Source organism: Felis catus, chromosome B3 (genome assembly GCF_018350175.1).
Source record: "Felis catus isolate Fca126 chromosome B3, F.catus_Fca126_mat1.0, whole genome shotgun sequence".
NCBI classification, from domain to species: Eukaryota; Metazoa; Chordata; class Mammalia; order Carnivora; family Felidae; genus Felis; species Felis catus.
In genome coordinates this window covers 63,147,134-63,169,723 of record NC_058373.1, presented here as the reverse complement: position 1 = coordinate 63,169,723, position 22,590 = coordinate 63,147,134, and the positions used below count along the sequence as shown (strand labels likewise).

General features: G+C 39.5%; 1 protein-coding gene across 3 annotated transcripts in view; it reads right to left on the bottom strand.

The window, feature by feature from the left end:
- FSIP1 (fibrous sheath interacting protein 1) overlaps positions 1-21,369 on the bottom strand; it is a 201,030-nt gene extending 179,661 nt beyond the window's left edge. For all 3 annotated transcript variants that reach the window (XM_006932677.5, XM_045059560.1, XM_045059561.1), the window contains exons 1-5: positions 20,981-21,369; positions 15,538-15,670; positions 8,113-8,296; positions 3,264-3,418; positions 1,817-1,910 (exon numbers count right to left, since the gene is read on the bottom strand). In XM_006932677.5, the coding sequence (XP_006932739.4) occupies positions 1,817-1,910; positions 3,264-3,418; positions 8,113-8,296; positions 15,538-15,670; positions 20,981-21,225 (811 nt within the window). In that variant the 5' untranslated portion in view covers positions 21,226-21,369. The remainder of the gene's footprint in view (positions 1-1,816; positions 1,911-3,263; positions 3,419-8,112; positions 8,297-15,537; positions 15,671-20,980) is intronic.
- Positions 21,370-22,590: the final 1,221 nt, after the last annotated feature.

Here is a 22,590-nt window from a genome sequence, read left to right as displayed (position 1 = left end):
CTTCTAAAAAGAGAAGCCGAAACTGCCAGTCCTTTAACAGCAAGGGCTGGAACTGGTGGTGTAGGATTACTTCTGCTGTAATCTATCAGTCAACGTAGTCCTAGCCCAGCCCAGACTGAAAATACAGGGAGAAAGAGACCCCATCCCTATCAAGGACTGGAATGAACATCATAGAGGGAAGGAACTATGGCAAACATCTTGGAAACAAACTATCACACAGTTCTGTCCTTACTGACAGCTAAGGGTGCCCGTGAGATAAAAATTAGTAGGAAACAGATTACAAAACACCATATATATAATTTGATCTCATTTTTATTTTTAAAATATATATAGATATCTGCATGGAAAATGTCTCAAAAGATAAAGAGTAAACAAAAATATTAATAATGATTATCTCTGCAAGTTAAGAATTATGGTGATTTTTTTTCTTCCAGTTTATCAATATTTTCTAATACAGATTATGCATGTATTATTTCTATAACCAAATAGAAGAAGCAGAAAGTAAATGATCTATTATTTTAATAGGCAAATCATTTTGGGGTTTTTTTTTAATGCCTTTTATTTATTTTTGAGAGAGAGAGCCTGAGTGGGGGAGGGAATGAGAGGGGAAACAGAGGATCCAAAGCAGGCTCTGTGCTGACAGCAGTGAGCCCCATGTGGGGCTCGAACTCATGAACCTTCCTGAGCCAAAGTCAGACACTCAACCAACTGAGTCACCCAGGTGCCCTTAGTTTTTGGTGTTTCAATTAGGATATATAAATGGTAAATTTCAACAAAGCCAATCTAGATATACATCTGTCTAGGAGAAACTCAGATTCATTTTTTTTTTAAGTCCTTAGTCATAGAAAGGACAACCCAGATAGGGCACCCACTTCCTGGACAGAAACATTTGGTGCATTCTAAATCCAAATCCCTTGGGCCCAAGCAGCTTTTGAGCTCTCACCGCTGGGTCCAGAAAGAAACAAACCTCAAGGAATTTCATTCACATCAAAACTCATGCTAACCAGCAGCAATAGTCTGAGTCAGGTTCTTGAGGCTCTGCAATGTTAGACACTCACTTTGCAAAAGACAAATGGATCCCAGGAGTCTCAGAGAAATCAGGGGCCCCTGCTTAGAGTCAGTTTTACCCCCCAACAGTATTGGATAACCACTTACGTGATGCAGGCTAAAGGATTTCCAAAGCGTCCTGCCAAAAACCTAGCAACCACTTCCCAATCCCCCAAATTTTCACCACTGTATAAGGAAGCTAAAGGCTACATGACTCTATCACACTTCTTTGGGTGAAGAAGGAGGAAGAGAAGATAAAGGAGGAGGAGAAGGAGGAGGAGGAAAGGAAGAATGATAAATATACATACACACAGATGGCAAATTCGAAACATGCATAATGATTTGGCTGGTCTCAAAAACAAGACTGGAAGAGAACAGGAAATAGGACGGATTTTTATGAAAGGGATGGCAGAAGCCTGAGTGACACATCGTGGGAGGATTCTAGGCAGTTAGGAGACTGCATAGACTGGGTGTCTAGAGGCCTCTTAGAGGCACAGGAAGTAAAGGCAAAGACATATTGTGTCGATTTCCCAATTTTTCACTGCCCTGTCCCCCTCACTCTTGAACAGGTACAAACCCGAGAAGCCTCTGAAACTTACCGATGCTCAGGAAAGTTCCATATAACCCTACCTAATGTGATCATTTCCCATAGAGAAGAGTTAAACTCACAAAGAAAAAGGAAGAATAACTTAACTGGGATTTTTACTTTAATTCAAATATTCTATGACTCTGAGATTCAAAAAAAAAAAAAAAGATAAATTTTACTCACCGACAGTTTCTTCTGATGCAGCGGTCAAAGCTAGAAACTTTTTTGTATTTTCCATCTCCTCATTACTTTGCAAAGCTTCACTAGTTTTTGCAGACTAATAAAAGAGAAACAAGGAAAAGAAGGCAACTACACTCTTCGATATTTTGTACAGTTTCAACATGGATTACAAACTGTGTAATTTGTAATTCCACAATGGACCTGAACAAAAAGGGACAGGTCATTTTTATCCCTTTAAATAGGAAATCTATTAATATCCCTGCTCACACAAATTCTAGCAATGAATAGTCCCAAACAGAGTTGTAATATATGTCTATCATTATATAATCATTATCTCACTTAAATCTTCTTCAGCTTCTGTTTAATATTTCCATAACTAATGAGTAGCCTAAAGGTCCATCATGAAATTATAGTTTCAGACATTTCAGGATTGATACTATATTTTATTATGGGTCCAATTATTATTCCTGTTTCCAAACAAGTAAAACTTTGCTTTGAGATTCAACAGGAAGAAGTGATAGGCTAACTTTTTATGACAAATTTATACAAATCGTTTCTCTAGTTTAAATCACTGCATTGTGTATGGTGCTTTCTACTCCATGGTCTTCCTGGGAATCTTGTAAAAATGTATTCTTCGTCACTTCATTATTAATGCAGAGCATCATCTAGGAAATGTCCTTGAAGTCAGTCCACTGAGGAGGGAAGAATTTATCAAAAACAACTCATCTGTTATTACAGTGCTCCTTACCTAAAAGTGCTCTCCTTTATGGGACAAAGTTCAAATATGAACCAATGGCTAAACGTCAAGTCAGAGCAAATACATGGTCAACTTCCACCCCTCAATACTACAGAGAATAAATGTCCAAGAAGGCCAAGGAAAGTTAATCGAGCACTAGAGATGTACTGAGACAGAAGCAAATAGAGCATGGTCACAGACCACAAGCACTTTACAGCTTCTAAGAGATCTTGACCAGCATGTGAAACAGTGAACACCCCACTTCCTGGTCACAAAAGTTTACTTAAAAAATAATGGCGACCAGGGGGTTAAATTTGTGTATATTTATGTGTTTATCTCCAAACCGTAAGCTTGCTGAAGAAGCAGCAAACAGACTTGATGAAAGTAGGGACCACATCACTTTCTGCTCCAGAAATGGAGGAACCCCAGCCTGACACTGGTAAGAGAGGTCTGCTGTGCTGCCCATGGAAAACAAACATGGCAGTGTGGTGCCTGAAATCTGGAATTCTGCAAAGTTACCTTGTCTAGTTCCAGAAAGCGATCTCCCTCACCTCCCCCCCCCCACACACACATACATATACACACCACCATCCTACTTCTACAAAATAAGTCAATAAAGGCAGACCACATTAATACTACCACAGTCCATGCTTTTCTTACTCATCTTAGAGGAAATTATTTCTTCCACATCAGCAGTGGTGAGACAACTCTTACCTTGAGTTCTTCCCACAGCTTTATTCTCAGGTCTAGACCTTGCTTCTTAATTTCTTTTTCTCTGTATTGTTTCTTCACCAATATTTTATCAAGCCTCTTCATCTTCTGAATAGCATCTTGAAGTTGAGAATCTAATTCTTTTAATTCCGGTTCATCTATATTGTGTTGAAAGTAGGAATGAGCTTGAAGTTTGGTACAACCAGAAAGTTTCGTTTTGTTTTTACTGTTTGTTCTTTCATTCAACAAATGTTTATGGCTGGTGAGAATAACTCACATATTTTACAAGGTGCTTTCACACATATTTTTTCATATGATTATCGAACAACCTATGAAATATAATTATCTAACAACCCGGTTTTACAGCTAAAATAACTATCTTTTCTTTTTTTTCCTTTTTGAAATTTTTTTTGAGTATAGTTGACACACAATGCTACAGTTTCAGGTGTATAACACAGTGATTCAACAAGTCTGTAACAGGCTATGCTCACCACAAGTATAACTACCGTCTGTCACCATACAATGCTGTTACAGTGTCATTGACTATACTCCATATGCTGTGCCCTTTATCCCCATGACTTAATAATTTCATAATTGGAAGCCTGTATCTCCCACTCCCCTTCACCCATTTTGCCCATTCCCTAACCCCCTGTTTCTGACAACCATCACTTTGTTCTCTGTATTTACAGGTCTCATTCTGCTTTTTTGTTTGTTTGTTTGTTTGTTTGTTTATTCATTTTTGGTTTTGGGGATTGCACATATAAGTGAAATCATATGGTATTTGTCTTTCTCAGTCTGACTTGTTTCAATTAGCATAATACCCTCTAGGTCCATCATCCATATTGTCACAAATGATAAGATCTCATCATTTTATGGCTGCCTTATGTTCCTGTGCGTGTGTGTGTGTGTGTGTGTGTGTGTGTGTGTGAGAGAGAGAGAGAGAGAGAGAGAGAGAGAGAGAGAGAGAGAGAGAATGTATACAATACCTTCTTTATCCATTTATCTATTGATGGACACTTGAGTTGCTTCCATATCTTGGCTATTGTAAATAACACTACAATAAATATAGGGGTGTGTATATCTTTTCAAATTAACATTTTCATTTTCTTTGGGTAAATACCCAGTACTAGAATTCCAGGATCATATGGTATTTCTATTTTTAATTTTCTAAAAAAAATCCTCCATACTGTTTTCTACAGTAGCTGTACCAATTTATGTTCCCACCAACAGTACACAAGGGTTCCTTTTTCTCCACATCCCCGCCAACACTTGGAAAGAACTCTGTTCTTTCAAATAGCTAATAAATTATGGTATTGAACTCATAGGTGGGTCTTATCTCATTTTCAATCCCAAAATATTTCTCCTTCATTCTGGTATACCTTCTATATTCATAAGTAAGGAATAAGGAATAAGACAAAGACCCTATCCTAAAACTGCTTCAGACTAAAAGAGAAGGCGTGTAGCTATTTGTGAAATCGATGCAGTAAAATGTAACATGTCAAGAAATGAAATGATTCCAACATAGAGAAACAAATTCAGAAAAGTACTCTATGTAACTAGACAGCTTTTATCTATGCCCCTCCCATGTGTTCTATTCTTTTTTTTTTGAAGTACCTAAAAATGGATAATTGGTAGTAACTTATTTAAAGCTAAGGGCTCTTTAGAACTTTCTTCACTCAAGTTTTAACTTATGATTAATGATAATGTTAATAATAGCAGCTAACATTTATAGAACTATCTGATATGCTCAGTGTTAAGGGCTTTATTTACAGGCATTGTGTCATTTAATCCTCATCATAATCCTGTCAGGTAGTATAGTTATTGTCCCATTTTACAAATTAGTAAACTGAGAATAATTTGTAACTGAGTTACATACACGTCCAAGATGATATAAGTAGTAAATGGCAGGGCCAGTTTCCACCCAGATCTGTCTGATTTGAGACTCAAAACTCTTCACCACCAGGTAATATGTCCTCTGTGAAGTCTGATGAAAGATGTTAATCTGGCAATGAGCATAAATGCTCAAATACTGAAGTCTCAGCCACTCCAGTTTAGGAAGTGGCATATTATGCTAAGAAAGACCAAATTTTGCAACTTTTTAAAATCCAAAGAGTCCAGTGTGTTTCCCTATAATGTACATCACTTCCTCTTCAAGGAAAAGGGGATGTCTTCAGAAGGGAACTAGCTTATCCAAAAAGGATACTGATCTTATTGATAAAGAGGCTCTACAGATCTTGTTGCTTACATATTTCAAATGCAACAGCCTTTAGTTATAATTCCCAAATGCCAATCCTTGCACTCCATATACAGAGGTGGTCTATACAGCAGACATCTGGAAGTAACTCATGCAGTTCCGAAACAGTATAAATAAGTTCAGGGTAAACTGGGCCAATAGCTAATCGCAACTATAATGCCTCATTTCCTGATAACTATAATCCTGAGTCACCAGGCCCAATTTTGAGAGTGAAACTCATCCCAAATATACTCTTAAGTCACCATTTCTTAAAGTTTATGACCTCAGCTTCCCTTTACAACCTTAAACGTTATTGAGAACCCAAAGTAGCTTTTATGTTATATCTATTGATAATTACCATGTCGGAAATCAAAACTGAAAAATATATATTTATTTATTCATTTAAAAATAATAAACATGTTATTAGTAATTACATGCTAACATAAATACAACATTTTTCTGACAAATAAGTATAGACTCCAAAAAAATTAAGAAGGGCATTGTTTTAAATTTTTAATATCTAGCTGAACAGAAAAGAGTTGGATTCTTATATCTGCTTGTATAATCTACTGCAATCTCTTGTTTCAGTTAGAATGTATGAAGAAAATCAGGCCTCATACAAATATGTATTTGGAAAGGGGAGGAGAAATTTAATAATCTTCTCAGATAATTGTGGATATTCTTCTTCGATACTACATCAAAACTCGACAAGGGGTGGTTTCTTAAAGAGTGGTTGTAATATGAAATACGTAACTCTATCAGTGAGCTTTTTGTATTTGTTCCATTAAAATCCATGCATCTATCATTTGTGCTGAATGGATCTTTTACCCTTCATCGGTCATTTGGAAAATAGTGGTTCACTGACTTACGCAGACCTTCAAAATGTTAACACGTTTCAGGATACAGTATTTTTAAAAAATCACATTTGTTCATACTGCCATCAAATTTTATCGGAAAAGTCTAAGTCTTGGAAAGCTGTCAATCTCACAGTGGCATACACAAGTTTTCCAAAATTCTAATTTTCACTTGAAAGTCCAAATTTTATCACTGACGAAAGATACTGTCAATTATTTTCCTTGAAATGACACGCTAATTTCACCTTTAAAAAAAAAAAAAAAATGACTTCCAACTACCCAAGCCTGAATGATACTAGTTGGTCCGTCAGTCATTCTTTCACGTAAGAATGATGCTCCGTTAAAAAGCGGCGAGCTTGGGGCGCCTGGGTGGCGCAGTCGGTTAAGCGTCCGACTTCAGCCAGGTCACGATCTCGCGGTCCGTGAGTTCGAGCCCCGTGTCGGGCTCTGGGCTGATGGCTCAGAGCCTGGAGCCTGTTTCCGATTCTGTGTCTTCCTCTCTCTCTGCCCCTCCCCCGTTCATGCTCTGTCTCTCTGTGTCCCAAAAATAAATAAACGTTGAAAAAAAAAAAAAATTTAAAAAGCGGCGAGCTCGGTTCTCGACTTAAACTATCATACGAGTACTGTTCCTCAGCACAAACTTCCCATTTTGGTGTAGAGCAGAGTTGCTATATACATACCTCCCATTTTACCTCACAGGCAATTAAACAGATGTGTATTTCAAGTCCAGGTTTCATGAGATGAACGATTTCTACTGCTCCACCAAAGATGTTCTTGAGTGACACAGGCTATTTCTTTTCCCTCCCAGTGGCTGGTCACGAAGAACACAATGACCGACTAGTACAATGCGATACACTGCCTGGATTCGTGCTAACACAGGAGCAATTTTACTCACCGTCGCTTTTGTGCCATCACCGCAAATGTCCATGTAGTGGGCGGAAAGGCAGGTATCATTATTTCAGTATTACGATGAATTATATTACTGATATATCAATATTATGATGAAAGAAGTTTTTAGTTTGCAAAATTCCTAAAAGGGGCTCAGCAATCCCCCACGGCTCTGCACACCACATTTGGAGACATGCTCTCCACTCTGACCAGTATTAATTTAATAACCAGGGTGGGAAAAAAGGAGTCTTTTAAAATCCAAAAGTTACTTGGGGCGCCTGGGTGGCGCAGTCGGTTAAGTGTCCGACTTCAGCCAGGTCACGATCTCGCGGTCCGTGAGTTCGAGCCCCGCGGTCAGGCTCTGGGCTGATGGCTCAGAGCCTGGAGCCTGTTTCGGATTCTGTGTCTCCCTCTCTCTCTGCCCCTCCCCTGTTCATGCTCTGTCTCTCTCTGTCCCAAAAATAAATAAACGTTGAAAAAAAAAATTTTTTTTAATAAATAAATAAATAAATATCCAAAAGTTACTAAGATCAAATAGGATTATCCTGAAAAAGGCATTTAGAAATTACAGGATACATTTTATTGTATCATTGAGACATCAAAAATATCAATAAATCCTGTCATAAGTGGCAGAAATACTTCCTACTTGATTAACGTGAAATGACCCACAGTAACGATTTCATTAAATGAAAATTTTATTATTTTTCTACGTGTTTTTAAGGACTCAGTACTATTCTAAACAAAAGCTGGTGCTCACAAAGGTATACCTCTTTTTTTCACTAGGATTTCTTCAGCTGATAAAAAACAGATGTAACTCTAATATTTTAACTATAATATCTGTAATTATCATTAGCCTATCACCTGGTGAGTATCCTACCTGCACATCCAGGGATTATCTGGTGTTGAACCAAGTTCGGATCTTCATCTGAGCCTTCTTCAGCCAATTTTGGTTTTGCAGAATCATTTTCCCCTTTATCATCATTACTGTTTCCATTTTCCTCTGCATTACTCCTCTCAGAGTGGCCCTTTATACCAGAGTTCAACTTGATTGCAGTATCAACCTAAACATTATTTCCAAAGAAATAATTTTCATAAATAGGTAAGGTTTTAAAACCTTAACATTTGTAGACTATTTTAACACTAACGTAAATACATGTGAGGACATACACACATACATACGCTAGTGTTAAACTACTCTAGAAACAGAACTTTTAATTAACTGTAAGTTAATTACGCAAATATAATACCATTTGCACCAAAAAAGACATGCCCCATTCTCTGGCAAGTTCCAGCGATAATGGAGAAGGGTCAGGAATCCGTCCCAGAACCCCTCTCTGCCAGCTCTGGACACGAGGCATGATGGTCCCTGCTTCTGGAGCTTACACTCAGATGGAAAGTCAAAGGTCTAGAGCTGCGCTCCCATACAATGACCATGTGACATGTGGCTATTGAAGAGTTGGAAAGCAAAGAGTCCGAATCGAGATGTGTTTCTAATGATATTCTTCAAGTCAGAACCATGTGCTTTGGTAATTATTTTTATGCTATTCACAATTTTTCTGTCATTTTGGTTTCTCTTTCCATTTCAGCAATGCTCATTTTGAAAACACCAGTTTGGCGCAGCTGTGTCTTCCTGAGAGAGAGCAAGAAAAGACATCCACGGCTGCATCAGGAAAAAGCAGGGATCGTAGTGCCCTGACAGCCATGGGTGGCAGTGAGAGTTACATTAGAAGTGAATATAGTCCAAGAGACAGGCAAAACCTCAGAGAGATTCAGCCCTTCTGGAAGGAATACATTTCCCCTCCCAATGGAGGAAACCTCTGCTCCAGGCCATCAGGGCTTGGCCCTTGGAGGGTGGTCAACTCTCGGCCACTGGAATCTGTGTCCCCTTGTGAATCTTCAGGGCAGAAGGTGGATCGTGTGGAGAATTAAACTGCCAGGGATACAAGACTGCACGCGAGCATCTCTGTTTACCTAGACTAGGACATAAGTCCCAGCGGAACTGAGCTGAGTCAGTGGTATAATGATCAGAGCCAACATTTACTGAGGAATTCCTACTGGCCAGGGGCTGTGCTAAGTACTTTATACACACGGCCTCATTCACTCCTCAATGACACTATGGTATAGGCATTACTAGATCCAGCATAGGATGAAACTAGCTGAGGCCCAATTTATAAATAAGCAAAACAATGCCTCCTCTATGTGATCTGGGAGGTGTTAAAGAGGGTTCCCTGTTCAAAAACATACTCTGTGAAAGGCCAGGTTAAAGCCTTAAATTCCATAATAACCAGTAAATCCTTAAGGCTATAGAGTTCTGTGAAAATCTTGAAATTGCTAGAAGAGATCACATGAGCCCTGATGCTTATTTATATCTTGGCATAATGAATTTGGCTGACTTTTCCCTGAGAACGGTTCTTATATAGGGAAATATAGAATATATAACACATAACTAGATATTAGCAATATACTTGGATAGCACACTTCAGGACACAACAAGACTCTCACATATATCATCCCACATGATTCTAACTCTTAGAATGAGCAGGAAGCAATGAAGTAAAGAGACAAAACTGGAGAACAAATGGCAATCTTGGCCCATTTTATAATTTTACCCAAATTCCCCCACTTCATTAGCACCAACCGTCTTTAGTTTATTTGAAAATAAACTAAAAAGAGCTTCCAGAAATTAAAAAGATATCATTAAATTTAGGAATTCAGTGGATCAAAGAGTAGATGTGACACAGCATAAGAAAGGATTCAAAAAATTTTAAATATATGTTAAAAATTCCCCCAGGATGAAGCACAGCAAAATAAATGAATAGAAAATATTTTTTTAGAAAAAAGATGAGAGGGGCGCCTGGGTGGCACAGTCGGTTGAGCGTCCGACTTCAGCCAGGTCACGATCTCGCGGTCCGTGAGTTCGAGCCCCGCGTCAGGCTCTGGGCTGATGGCTCAGAGCCTGGAGCCTGTTTCCGATTCTGTGTCTCCCTCTCTCTCTGCCCCTCCCCCGTTCATGCTCTGTCTCTCTCTGTCCCAAAAATAAATAAACGTTGAAAAAAAAAATTAAAAAAAAAAAAAAAGATGAGAGACATAAAGATAGAAGGGAAAGTTTCAAAAGACACTTAATGTGACTTTCAGGATGATGAAATAGAAAAAACAGTGGGCAATACTAGAAACTTTTGAAAAATACAATGGTTGAATATTTTTCAAAATAAACAGAACACACAAATCCTCAGAGTGAAGAAGTACTAGTCTCCAGAAGTATAAAATAAACAAATCCAAACACCGGTGAGTAATAGTAGATACTGAACACAAAGAGAAAAAAAATTAAAGCAACCAGAGAAAATTATCTAAATGAGACAGCCCACAGTGTGAAGAATATCGGATTTCCAAAAGCCTTCTCACTGACAACAAGAGAGGCCAAAATCACCTAAACGTAAAGCATAAAACTATAACACTTTCAGAAGAAAACACAGGAAAAAATCTCTGGAACCGTGGGTTGGACAAAGAGTTCTTGGATACAACCAAAAAAACAAAAACAAAAACAAACAAAAACAAAAAACAAGTCTCAAAACAATGCTGACAAATTGCACTTAACAAAATTTAAAATGTTTACCTTTCAAAACACATGGTTAAAAGAACGAAAAGTCAAGCTACAGACGAGGAAAAAATATTTGCAAATCACGTATCTAAGAAAAGACTCTATCTCAAATACATAAAGAACTCTCAAAAGTTAACAATAAGAAGACAAAGACAACTTTAAAAGTTAGGCAAAAAAAGAAAAAATACAATACCTTTTCCAAAAAAGATACGTGGGTTAGAAATAAGCACCTGAAAGCTCATTTATCATTATTAGTCACCAGGAAGATGGGAGTTAAAACCACAATGAGATACTGCCATATGCCTATTAGAATAGCTTTTTAAAAAAACTAACAATATCAACTTCTGTGAGGATCCAGAGCAGCTGGAACGCTCCTATATTTCTCATGGGAATAGAAAACAATTTTGCAATTTCTTATAGTTAAACATATACCTACCATACAACCCAGAAATCCAACTCCCAGGTATTTACCCAAGAGAAATAAAAGCCTACTCTCCCATAGGAAAAAAAAAAAAAAAAAAAAAAAACTCAGATGCACCTGGATGGCTCAGTTGGTTAAACGTCCGACTTCAGCACAGGTCATGATCTCATGGTTCCTGAGTTTGAGCCCGGTGTGGGGCTCTGTGCTGACAACTCAGAGCCTGGAGCCTGCTTCGAATTCTGTGTCTCCCTCTCTCGCTGCCCCTCCCCCATTCTCTCTCTCTCTCTCTCTCTCTCTCTCAAAAATAAATAAACATTTAAAAAGTTTTTAAATAAAAAAAATCAGTATACAAATATTAATAGCAGCTTTATTCATAATCACCAGAACCTGCAAACAACCCAAATGTTGCTCAACATGTGAATGTGTAAACCAACTGTGGTATATCCACACAATGGAACACTGATCGTCAATAAAAAAGGAGTGAACAATTGATATATATAACAATAGAGGAGTCTCAAATGCATTGTGCCAATAAACAAAAGCCAGACTCAAAAGCTGCATACTTTTTAATTCCATTCATATGATTTTCTGGAAAAGGAAAAACAATAGGTACAAAGAACAGATCAGGGGTTTCCAGGATTAAGAGGAAGGGAGATTGAGTAGAGGCAAAGAGGTAGGTAGCATGAAGGAATTTTTGAGGGGTGATGGAACTGTCCTATATCTTGATTGTGATGGTATCACTCTACACATTTGCCAAACTCAGAACTATACACTGAAAAAGAATAAATTTTACAGTGTATAAAAATTTTAAATTAGAAACAAAAGTCAATGAGATACAATGTTAATAGTTAAGATTTAATATCGCAAAGTCACAAACTGTCTCCAAATTCATCTATAAATTCAAAGTAATTTCAGTCAAAAGTCCAAGAGTAATTTTTGCAAGGCCTGAAAAACCAATCTAAAATACAAAAAAACAAAAAGGCCAAGAATAGCTAAGACAGTTCAGGAAAGAATAAGATGGAGAGACCCATCCTACCAGATATCAAGAAATATTACACAACAAGCGTTAACCCACAGTAACGATGCAGGATTAGATGAAACAAAACAGAGAGCTCAGCTAGAAATGGTATTTTAACAAGCCACCTGTGGTTCTGGATGCATGTTAGAATCATCCAGTTTGATATATCTGCACAAGATTTAGACTGCAGATGTGAGGGAGAAGCCATCTTCCCAAGCTCCTGATAGGAAGGTGGCAAGAAATCTCAAAGGCTGCCATCTCTGTATGTCCAGTCACCAGTTTTGTGGTTCTGAGGGACTTGTGGCAGCGTCAGAGGCAGAAGCTTTCTGATCTCTGGATTACAGCCATGGAGGTGTGACCTAGGAACTAACAATCCAAGAGAAGTTTCCTCCCATGATTCCCTTTCCCGCTGGCCCTCCACTGATGCTGGCCTTCCACTGATTTTGAGAAACTGAATTTCTATTATTTAATCCCTGTCTGCTGGAAATGCCTAGAGTGGTCTCTAGTTCCTGCACTAAATCATAACAAATGCTTTAAGAGTTTCGTAAGGAAGAGTCTGGTCCATAAATCAAAAGAATAAATGAGTGTGGGTTCATGAGCCTGCAAAGATTTTTTTTACCGTAAGGTTTCAAATTTTTGTTTACCACAAGCTTAAAACTAGTACCACATTGCAGATGAAAAAACTCATTCTTAAAAAAAAACATCAAGTTTAGATATTTTAAGAAAAGAAAAAATGACCACCAAAGAAAAGAAAAGGAAATCATGGCCAGGTAAGTTACCGACTAAATATACATTACATGGTCTTTAACCCGAACTATACTTTTTCAACGTTTATTTATTTTTTGGGACAGAGAGAGACAGAGCATGAACGGGGGAGGGGCAGAGAGAGAGGGAGACACAGAATCGGAAACAGGCTCCAGGCTCCAAGCCATCAGCCCAGAGCCCGACGCGGGGCTCGAACTCACGGACCGCGAGATCGTGACCTGGCTGAAGTCGGACGCTTAACCGACTGCGCCACCCAGGCGCCCCCGAACTATACTTTTTAAATCACTGAAACTTTTTGGTTAGTATCCAAAATCTATAAAGAACTTATCAAACTCAATACCTAAAAACCAATAATCTAGTTAAGAAATGGGCAGAAGATGTGAATAGATACTTTTCCAAAGAAGACATCCAGATGGCTAACAGATACATGAAAAGATGCTCAACATCACTCATCATCAGAGAAACACAAATCAAAACCACAATGAGATACCACCTCACACCTGTCAGAATAGCTAAACTTAACGACACAAGAAATAACAGGTGTTGGCGAGGAGGTGGAGAAAGAGGAACCCTCTTGCACTGTTGGTGGGAATGCAAACTAGTTCAGCCACTCTGACGAACAGTGGGAAGGTTCCTTAAAAAGTTAAAAATAGAATTACCCTATGATCCAGCAACTGTACTACTAAATATTTACCCAAAGGATACAAAAATACAGATTCAAAGTGGTACATGCACCCCAATGTTATTAGCAGCACTATCAACAATAGTCAAACTATGGAGAGAACCCAAATGTCCATCAACTGATGAAGGGATAAAGAAGATGTGGTATATATATACAATGGAATATTACACAGCCATCAACAAGAATGGCAAATCTTGCCATTTGCAACGACATGAGTGGAGCTAGAGTGTATTTTGCTAAGTGAAATAAGTCACTCAAAGACAAATACCATTTAATTTCACTCATATGTGGAATTTAAGAAACAAAACAAATGAAGATATGGAGGTGGGGGAAGAGAGGGAAACAAACCATAAGAGACTCTTAAAGATAGAGAACAAACTGAGGGTTCATGGAGGGAGGTAGGTGGGGGTTGGGCTAGATGGGTGATGGGTATTAAGGAGGGCACTTAGGATGAATGCCTGGATGTTATACATAAGTGATGAATCATTGAATTCTACTCCTGAAACCAATATTGCACAGTACGTTAACTAGAATTTTTTAAATTTTTTTAATGTTTATTTATTTTTGGGAGAGACAGAGACAGAGCATGAGTGGGGGAGGGGCAGAGAGAGAAGGAGACATAGAATCCGAAGCAGGCTCCAGGTTCTGAGCTGTCAGAATGAGCCACCCACGCACCCCTAACTAACTACAAATTAAATAAAAATTTGAAAAGAAAAAAAAAAAAAGGATAGGACCTGAATCCAATAAGACTGGTGTCCTTATAAGTAGAAGAAAAAACACCAGGAGTATGGGAGCATGGAGAAAAAGGCCCTGTGAGGATAAGAGAGAAGCTGACCATCTGCAAGTCAAGGAGAGAGGCCCCAGAAGAAACCTAACCTCTTGGCACCTGGATCTTGGACTTCTAGAACCATGAAGAAATACGTTTTTGTTGTGTAAAAAAAATTAAAATTAAAAAATAAAATTACTGAAACATCTTCATATTAAGAGTCAATGTTGGCACAGTAGATATTGGAATACAAAGATTTCTTCTTTTTAATTTTTTTTTTACATTTATTTATTTTTGAGAGACAGAGAGAGACAGAGCACAAGTGGGGGAGGGGCTGAGAGCGAGGGAGACCCAGAATCCAAAGCAGGCTCCAGGTTCTGAGCTGTCAGCACAGAGCCCAACGCAGGGCTCAAACTCACAAACCGTGAGATCATGACCTGAGCCGAAGTCGGACGCTTAACCGACTGAGCCACCCAGGTACACCTGGAATACAAAGATTTCTTATGAAAAAAAAAAAAAAGAAAAAAAGCTTACAGATGAGCATTAACAAAGCATAACTATGAACAAATAAGCCACACTCCAAAGAAAAATAAAAGAAGGAGGGGGAGCAGGAGGTAAAGAAAGACACAGAATTTTCACATTAAATGGTCTAAGGTAAAATCCAAGAAGAAATCTGTGAGTGTTCCCAGAACACACCCTCTAAAGAGGATCCTTTAGGGGCACCTGGGTGGCTCAGTTGGTTAAATGACCAACTTCAGCTCAAGTCATGATCTCACAGTTTGTGGGTTCAAGACCCGAGTCAGGCTCTGTGCTGACAGCTTGGTGCCTGGACCCTGCTTCAGATTGTGTCTCCCTCTCTCTCTACCCCCTCCCCAGATAATGCTCTGTCTGTCTGTCTGTCTGTCTCTCTCTCTCTCTCAAAAATAAACACTAAATAATAATAATAATAATATAAAGAAGATCCTTTAGATGGGATGTTAACTACAGCCTTGGTTTATCAATTGCTAGAGTTCAGGAGAAGGACTTAACATCATTTCTAAATAGCAAACTACCATGAAGGATGCTGGTTCTGGTGAGAGCACCTCCAAAGAAGCATTTGAACCTCTACTCCCAGGACGCGTTCTTGAACTTGAGGCTGGTTTTGAAATCCCATCTAAGTTTCCCTTTATAATATCCATTGATATCCTGAAACAAACAAAAAATTAAAGCAAGTTATATCTTATATGTATAAATGTTTCATGAGTGCTAATGCGCAATTAACTCAGAACCTTTGTTAATAAGGATTACGTTGCTACCAAAGTCACACTACCCTAATTTCATCAAAAGATGTCTGTGGCCACAGGTTTTATGTTACTATAGGTGAAAAACATTCTACCCAGGATGTTGGACAAAAGAATACAGACTGCTATCTCAATGGCTTCCTGTGTCTCAGAAAGAAACGTTTACTTTGTCCTTGGCCTGAGAAGATACCCAGGGAGCACCATGCCTCTCAACCTAGATTCACGCTTCATCGTAATGATTTGATAAAACCTCCACTTTTTTCTCGTTTTGCCTACCTTATTTTACTAGCGCTTCCTGTTCTAGCTCACCTTTCAGCCTAGGTTTTCCTCTCAGCTCTGATCTCTCCTCTCCCCTTTGGTGCCACATTTTTATGGAGTACCTATCTCCAGGTCACTGCTCTTTTCCTATCAATCCTCCACTTTTAAAACCCAGGATTCTACCTCGCCCTCGGAAACAAGAGAAAAAAACCTACTTTCTCTGACAGAGGACAGACACTTATTACCTGGCCACACACATTGCCAATTTCTATTTTTCGTGTGACACCATCCACAGGCTTGTCATCACTGTGGCTCCCTATTCCCAGTGCTGTTTTCTGAAACAGGAATTATTAGGCAGGATGGCTTAAACTAGTAGAACAAGGGCATTGCAGGCACACTGATCCTTCCAAACTGTGCATTTGATCAGGACCGTTTCAGATTTGCTCAGTAATGGTGGGGTATCATGCATGCTGAGAAAATGGAAGAAATAGAGAGAATTCCAGATTCTGGCTTGTCATACTTAACTTTACACGTAAACAGATCTTCCAACAATCCTTCCGTAAATTGCATAATTTCACTAACCTTCTAATTATGAATTAAACCATTTCTCTCATAACAGAAAGAGGAAAGGCAATTGGGCCTCTGGCCCAAGCAAGTGTAACAATGTCCTCTTTGTACCCTACAAAATGATTCATCTCTCTTTCTTTCTTTGAACAGCAGAGGAAGAGTCCAGGGAAGTTTTGGACACAGGAGGAAGCACAAACAGAAACAACCTGATGTTCCTCCAAAGCACACGGAGGGATAATATGATTTGGCCTCCAGCCATTCAGTGTGCCAAAGCTGACGCTTACGGGATCAGCAGGTCAACTCTTTCCATCTTAGCAAGTGAAAAAGGCATTGATCTCCACATTATTCAAACTCTGCAAAAGGATTTGGGCTCACTCAGGAAGGCGCTGACATTATTATTGTGGGATGACGGATCACCCTGGCCCATCACGTCACAATCAAAAAGCATAAGTCACCAAAAGGCCAAATGTCTTGTAAATGCCATAAGCAGCCTGTCAAGGGAGACTTATTGTAGCTTACAGAGGGAGCAATGAGATGGAAGCATTTGCAGAGCCAGGATAATACCTGTCAGGAAGGGGAATAGAAGCACAGGGAACCATCAATGACATGGATCAGCGACAAGGCTCCAGAAACCTTGCAGTTTGCTTCAGTAAGAGGTTTGTTCTATTATGTTTGCTCCGGAAAATAATAAATTAAACAAAATACAGTTCCCAGGATGGGTGGGTATATAACTGAACAATCTTAGGACTTCGCCCATGTAGAAAAACGTAGTGGAGGAGGGGCGTTGAATTAGGATCTTAAAGATGTGCTTGAGTGTTAAAGAAGAAAGCACAGTAGCCCCATAGAAACTCCACAAGAAAAATAAAGCATTGTCAGAGAAAGTAATCAAGCGATACTTATTACAGAAGCACTAAATGTTGATTTAACCAAATACTGTGCCTTACCTATATTGAGTGTATGTAGGGAGGAATATGCAAAAGGAGAGGAAGTATAAAATATCTAATCTGTCATGATAGGAAATCAAAGAGAACGTCCAAAAACTGACAAAGCCAAGCAATCGTCAAATAAACATAATATTTACAAGTTCATAATGGTTGCTTCTGGAGAGTAAGACTAGGAATTGTTTCTCTTTTCTTCCTTTGTAAATGTTATAGCAGAGTTTGCTATTTTTTACTATACCACTTTAATAAAAGTAAAAATTGATTTTTTAAATAAAAAATAAATGTAAAATAAGAAATCCCCAAGGGAGTAGAAGGAAACATAAAGATAATTCATGTAATAATAAGTTAATGACTTATTAAACATAAGAGTGTAAATCAAAAAGGAAGAGACTAATAGTTTTGATCACATAACATTTAATGCTCTTGAATGGAAAACAAACAAACTAAAAAGAACTCTAAAGTAAATTAAAAGGCACCAGAGAAACTGGGGAAATTATATGCAACACAGATAATACACAAAAGGTTAATGAATTTACATACTTAAAGAACTCTTACCAATCAGTAAGAAAAAGAAATATTCCAATAGAAAACTAGTTAAGGACATAAACAAGGAATTCAGAAAGAAAGAAAGAAAGAAAGAAAGAAAGAAAGAAAGAAAGAAAGAAAGAAAGAAAGAAAGAAAGAAAGGGAGGGAGGAAGAAAGAAAGAAAGAAGAAGGAAGGAAGAAAGAGGGAGGAAGGAAGGAAAGAGAGGAGAGAAATGTCCGATTCTCTAATTAAAGGAATATACAGAAAAGGACCTGATAGATGATCACAAGTCAAGGACTGAACAGAGGTGGGTTCTTATGGATTGGCGGATTCATGGATGTTCCTGGTCTTTTATTTTACCTTTGGCTTATCTGTATTTTCAGATTCTCTACTAAGTAGATTTTGAATTCATAATTATTTATTGTAGGAAAATTTCTAGAACATATTAAAGTGTATTTAAAAATAAATAAAAATCACCCAATATTCACCACTCTGAGTTAACATCATTAGCATATTTCTTTTCCATTTTTTCTCTATATGTTTCCACCAAAATTGGACTCATATTATGTTTCTCACTTAACATCATAAGATGAGCATTTTCTTACTGCATTAAAGATATTTCAAAAATAAAATATGATTCACTTCGGGGCGCCTGGGTTGCTCGGTCAGTTAAGCGTCCGACTTCAGCTCAGGTCATGATCTCGCGTCAGTGAGTTCGAGCCCCACGTCGGGCTCTGTGCTGACAGCTCAGAGCCTGGAGCCTGCTTCAGATTCTGTGTCTCCCTCTCTCTCTCTGCCCCTCCCCTGTTCATGCTCTGTCTCTCTCTGTCTCAAAAATAAATAAACGTTAAAAAAATTTATATATATATATATATATATATATATATATATATATATGATTCACTTCATGATATTCCTTTAAAGGGCTGATATATGACCAGATTCTAAATTGTGACAAATCACTACTGCCATGCACCAACTTTTTATAACATTCATTTCAAACAAGATTAATTTAAACCTTTTCATACAGGCTTGTGAGAAATGCAACCACCAAGGATCATTTAAAACCAAAATGGGGACACATGGCTGCCATAATTTGCTACTTTTGGATGAAAGGAAGAATTGAAAGAAAATGAATCCTCCTCTGTTTAGAAATAATAAATAGCCAGGCTTTTTTTAAGTGGAATTATACTTATTTTCATGATTTTAATGTCTAAAAATTATTTTGTTAGGTTTTTTTTTTGTTACTTTATACAATTATGATGTAAGAAAGACTTGTCCATGCGAAGGAAAAAGTCAAATAATATAGAAGAATATAAAACTTATTTTTAAGTTTTTTTTTTTAATTTATTTTGAAAGAGATAAAGAGCAGGTAGGGGAGGGACAGAAAGAGAGGGAAACTGAATCCCAAGCAGGCTCTGTGCTGTTAGCTCAGAGCCAGATGCAGGGCTGAACCCACAAACCACGGGATCATGACCTGAGCCGAAGACAAGTCTTGCACACAACCGACTGAGCCACCCAAGCGCCCCAGAATACAAAACTTTTTAAAGTCAAAAATTTCCTGGGCACCTGCCTGGCTCAGTCAGTTAAACCACCCACTCCTGATTTGAGTTCAGGTCATGATCTCAACAGTGTGTGAGATCGAGCCCCTCATCGAACTCCACACTGACAGCAGGGAGCCTGCTTGGGATTCTCTCTCTCCCGCTCTCCCTGCCCCTCCCCTGCTCGTGAATGGGCGCACTTTCTCTCTCTCTCAAATAAAGAAACATGAAAAAAAAATGAAGTCAAAATGTTCCTCACCCCAAGAACCACTTGGAATAGATCGGGGGAGGGGGGTCTCACTTTTTTTTTTAGGCATATGCAAACCTATCCTTTTTACCTACCTACTCCTCCCCAACACACACACACACACACACACACACACACACACACACACACACACAAATGGCACACACACAATTTTAAGTTAACCCCTTTGTACGAATCTTTCTTTAGTTACATTTACATACCCAGAAGATAAACTATGCTGAGTCAAAGAATTCTTGTGTTTCAAATTTTGGTAGGTTGCCACACTGTCCGCCAAAAAGGCTGTACCAAATTACACTACTACCAACAGGGTATCATGAAAGTTCCTCTTTTCCCATTCTGGCCTGGGGTCAATCTAAGTGTCAAAGGTATCTGAGTTTGATTTACATTTCTTTAATTACCAGACAAGGCTTCAGTCAAGTGTTTACTGGTCACCTTTTCTTCTCCTGTAGCATGCCTATATATATATCCTTTGCTATTTGAGGTCTATTTTAAATGACTGGTGATTGGTTTTAATTATAACGTTTAATTTTTTTTTAATGTTTATTTATTTCTTAGACAGAGCATGAGCAGGGGGAGGGGCAGAGAGAGACAGAGACATAGAATCTGAAGCAGGCTCCAGGATCTGAGCTGTCAGCACAGAGCCCAATGTGGTGCTCGAACTTCCGATCCTGAGATCAAGACGTGAGTCAAAGTTGGACGTTAAACAGACTGAGCCACCCAGGTGCCCCATAACTTTTAGCTCTTAAGGAACAGAAGGCACAGGACAGGGGGAGCCCTTGATACGAGGTCCTAAGGTCAGGAAAAGTTTGCAGCAGGCTCCAGGAAATCCTGGAGACACAGTCTTCGTGGAGGAAAATGCTTGGGTCGCCATGGGGTGGCCCCCGTAGACCCCGCCCAGCCCGGCTGAGCCCGCCCCCCTGCTGGCCCTGCCCCCTCGCGCTAATAGCCAGTCTCCGGGCCCAGCAGCCGGACACGACTCCGCCTCGCCCTCTCATTGGCCCTGCCCCTCTCCCTGACAGCCCAGGGGCTGTCCCTGACACGACACCGCCTGGCTCACTCTTCCGCCAGTCGCGCGGCGTTCAAGGTGGTGTCCTAACAGGTGCGGTGCCTTACCTTCGCGGCGGAAACTCTGGGAGCCAGTCACCAGACAGCAAAGCATTGACGGGCGCAGAAGCGCACCGGCTGACAGCGTCACCCCCTGTTCCCCAAAGGGGAGGGTTCTTTCCCGTCACCACAGCTTTTCTGGAAGGGGAAGGAGCTGTGCGTCCAAAGCCCTCCTGCCTCCAGGGACGCTGTTCCCCTGGCAACCAGAAGCACGAAGCTTCCGGTATCGCGATAAGAGAAAAGGGCTGTACCATGAGGGAATGAGATGTGGGGGAGCCAAGGGCGGCGAGGAAAGCTGAGAGGAGTCCCGGGAGCTGGGGCAGTCTTGCTGTTTCCCCCGTCTATCCGAGGACAGTGTGGCTGGGGAGTGGATCGTTCGTTTTCACTTTGAACTCGGAAGGAGGATGTCTGGATGCTTATGTGGCTATCTACCATTAGTATGATGCTCTGTAGGTCTGGCATCCTCCCTGAGCTCAGTTTCCTCCTCTGTAAAATGGGAATGACAGTAATTCCTCACAAGATTGTTGTGCAACCCAAAAAGATTACGCGAAGTTCTTGCTAAATTTTGGATTTCATTTAAATAAAAAATACTAGTTTTGCAAAGTTGGGCTACAGTCCAAACTAGTAATGATTTTTATTTGCACTTTCTTTTTTTTTGGGGGGGGGGGGGGATTCTCTCATCTTCGGCACATAAAGACTATTTCCATGGGTTCCCAAACTGATTTTCTTCATCCCCAGCACCATCAAATTTCTGCTTTCTAGTATGGACAGCACTTTACAGTTTACAAGGCATTTCCCCATACACAGCCTTGTTAACTTTAGGTAGGTAGCATGTGTATTCTTTGAGTGTTTTGCAGTGAAGCAAATAGACAAAGGTAAAGTGAGTTGGTCAGGGAACCACAGCTACAATCTAGGGCTGTGCTGGGTTTAAAACCTGGCGGTAAATGCCATCTATATAGTACTAAATCCTGCGTTTCTATCTCCAACCCGGACTTCTCCCCTGAACTCCGCACGTTTATCTAACTGACTATATGACATCTCCACTTAGATGTAAGAAGCATCTCAAACGTAACATGTCAAAAAACAAACCTCTCCACGATCACACCCATTACCACTCCACTCTCTTATCTATCTCAGTAAATGGTAACTCCTTCCTGCCAGGCTCAGACCAAAACACCTTGAAGTCATCCTCAGTTTCTATTCCTCCATCCACTGATTGATGCTACAATCGATTTGTTATAAACCCTACCAGCTTTACATCTAAAATATATCCAGAGTCTAACTACTGCTCACCACCTGCTGTGCTTCCATACTGGTCCATACTGCCATCACCTCTCACCTAGATTTTTGCAACAACCTTCTTCCTAACTTTCCTTGCCTCTACTACTTTCAAACCACAGCCTGAATGATGCTTTCAAATCCAAAGGCAGACCATGTTACTCCTCCGCTCAGGACACTCTGTGGCTCCTCTGCTTCATGCAGTCTTTACAATGCCCACAGGTCCTAAATGACCAGGCTCTATGTTTTCTCTCAAACTTCCAGTCTTACCATCCTCTCCCTGGTAAGCTTAGCTCTAGCGTCACTGTCCTTGTTAGTGTTTCTGCGCAGGAATTTCTTCC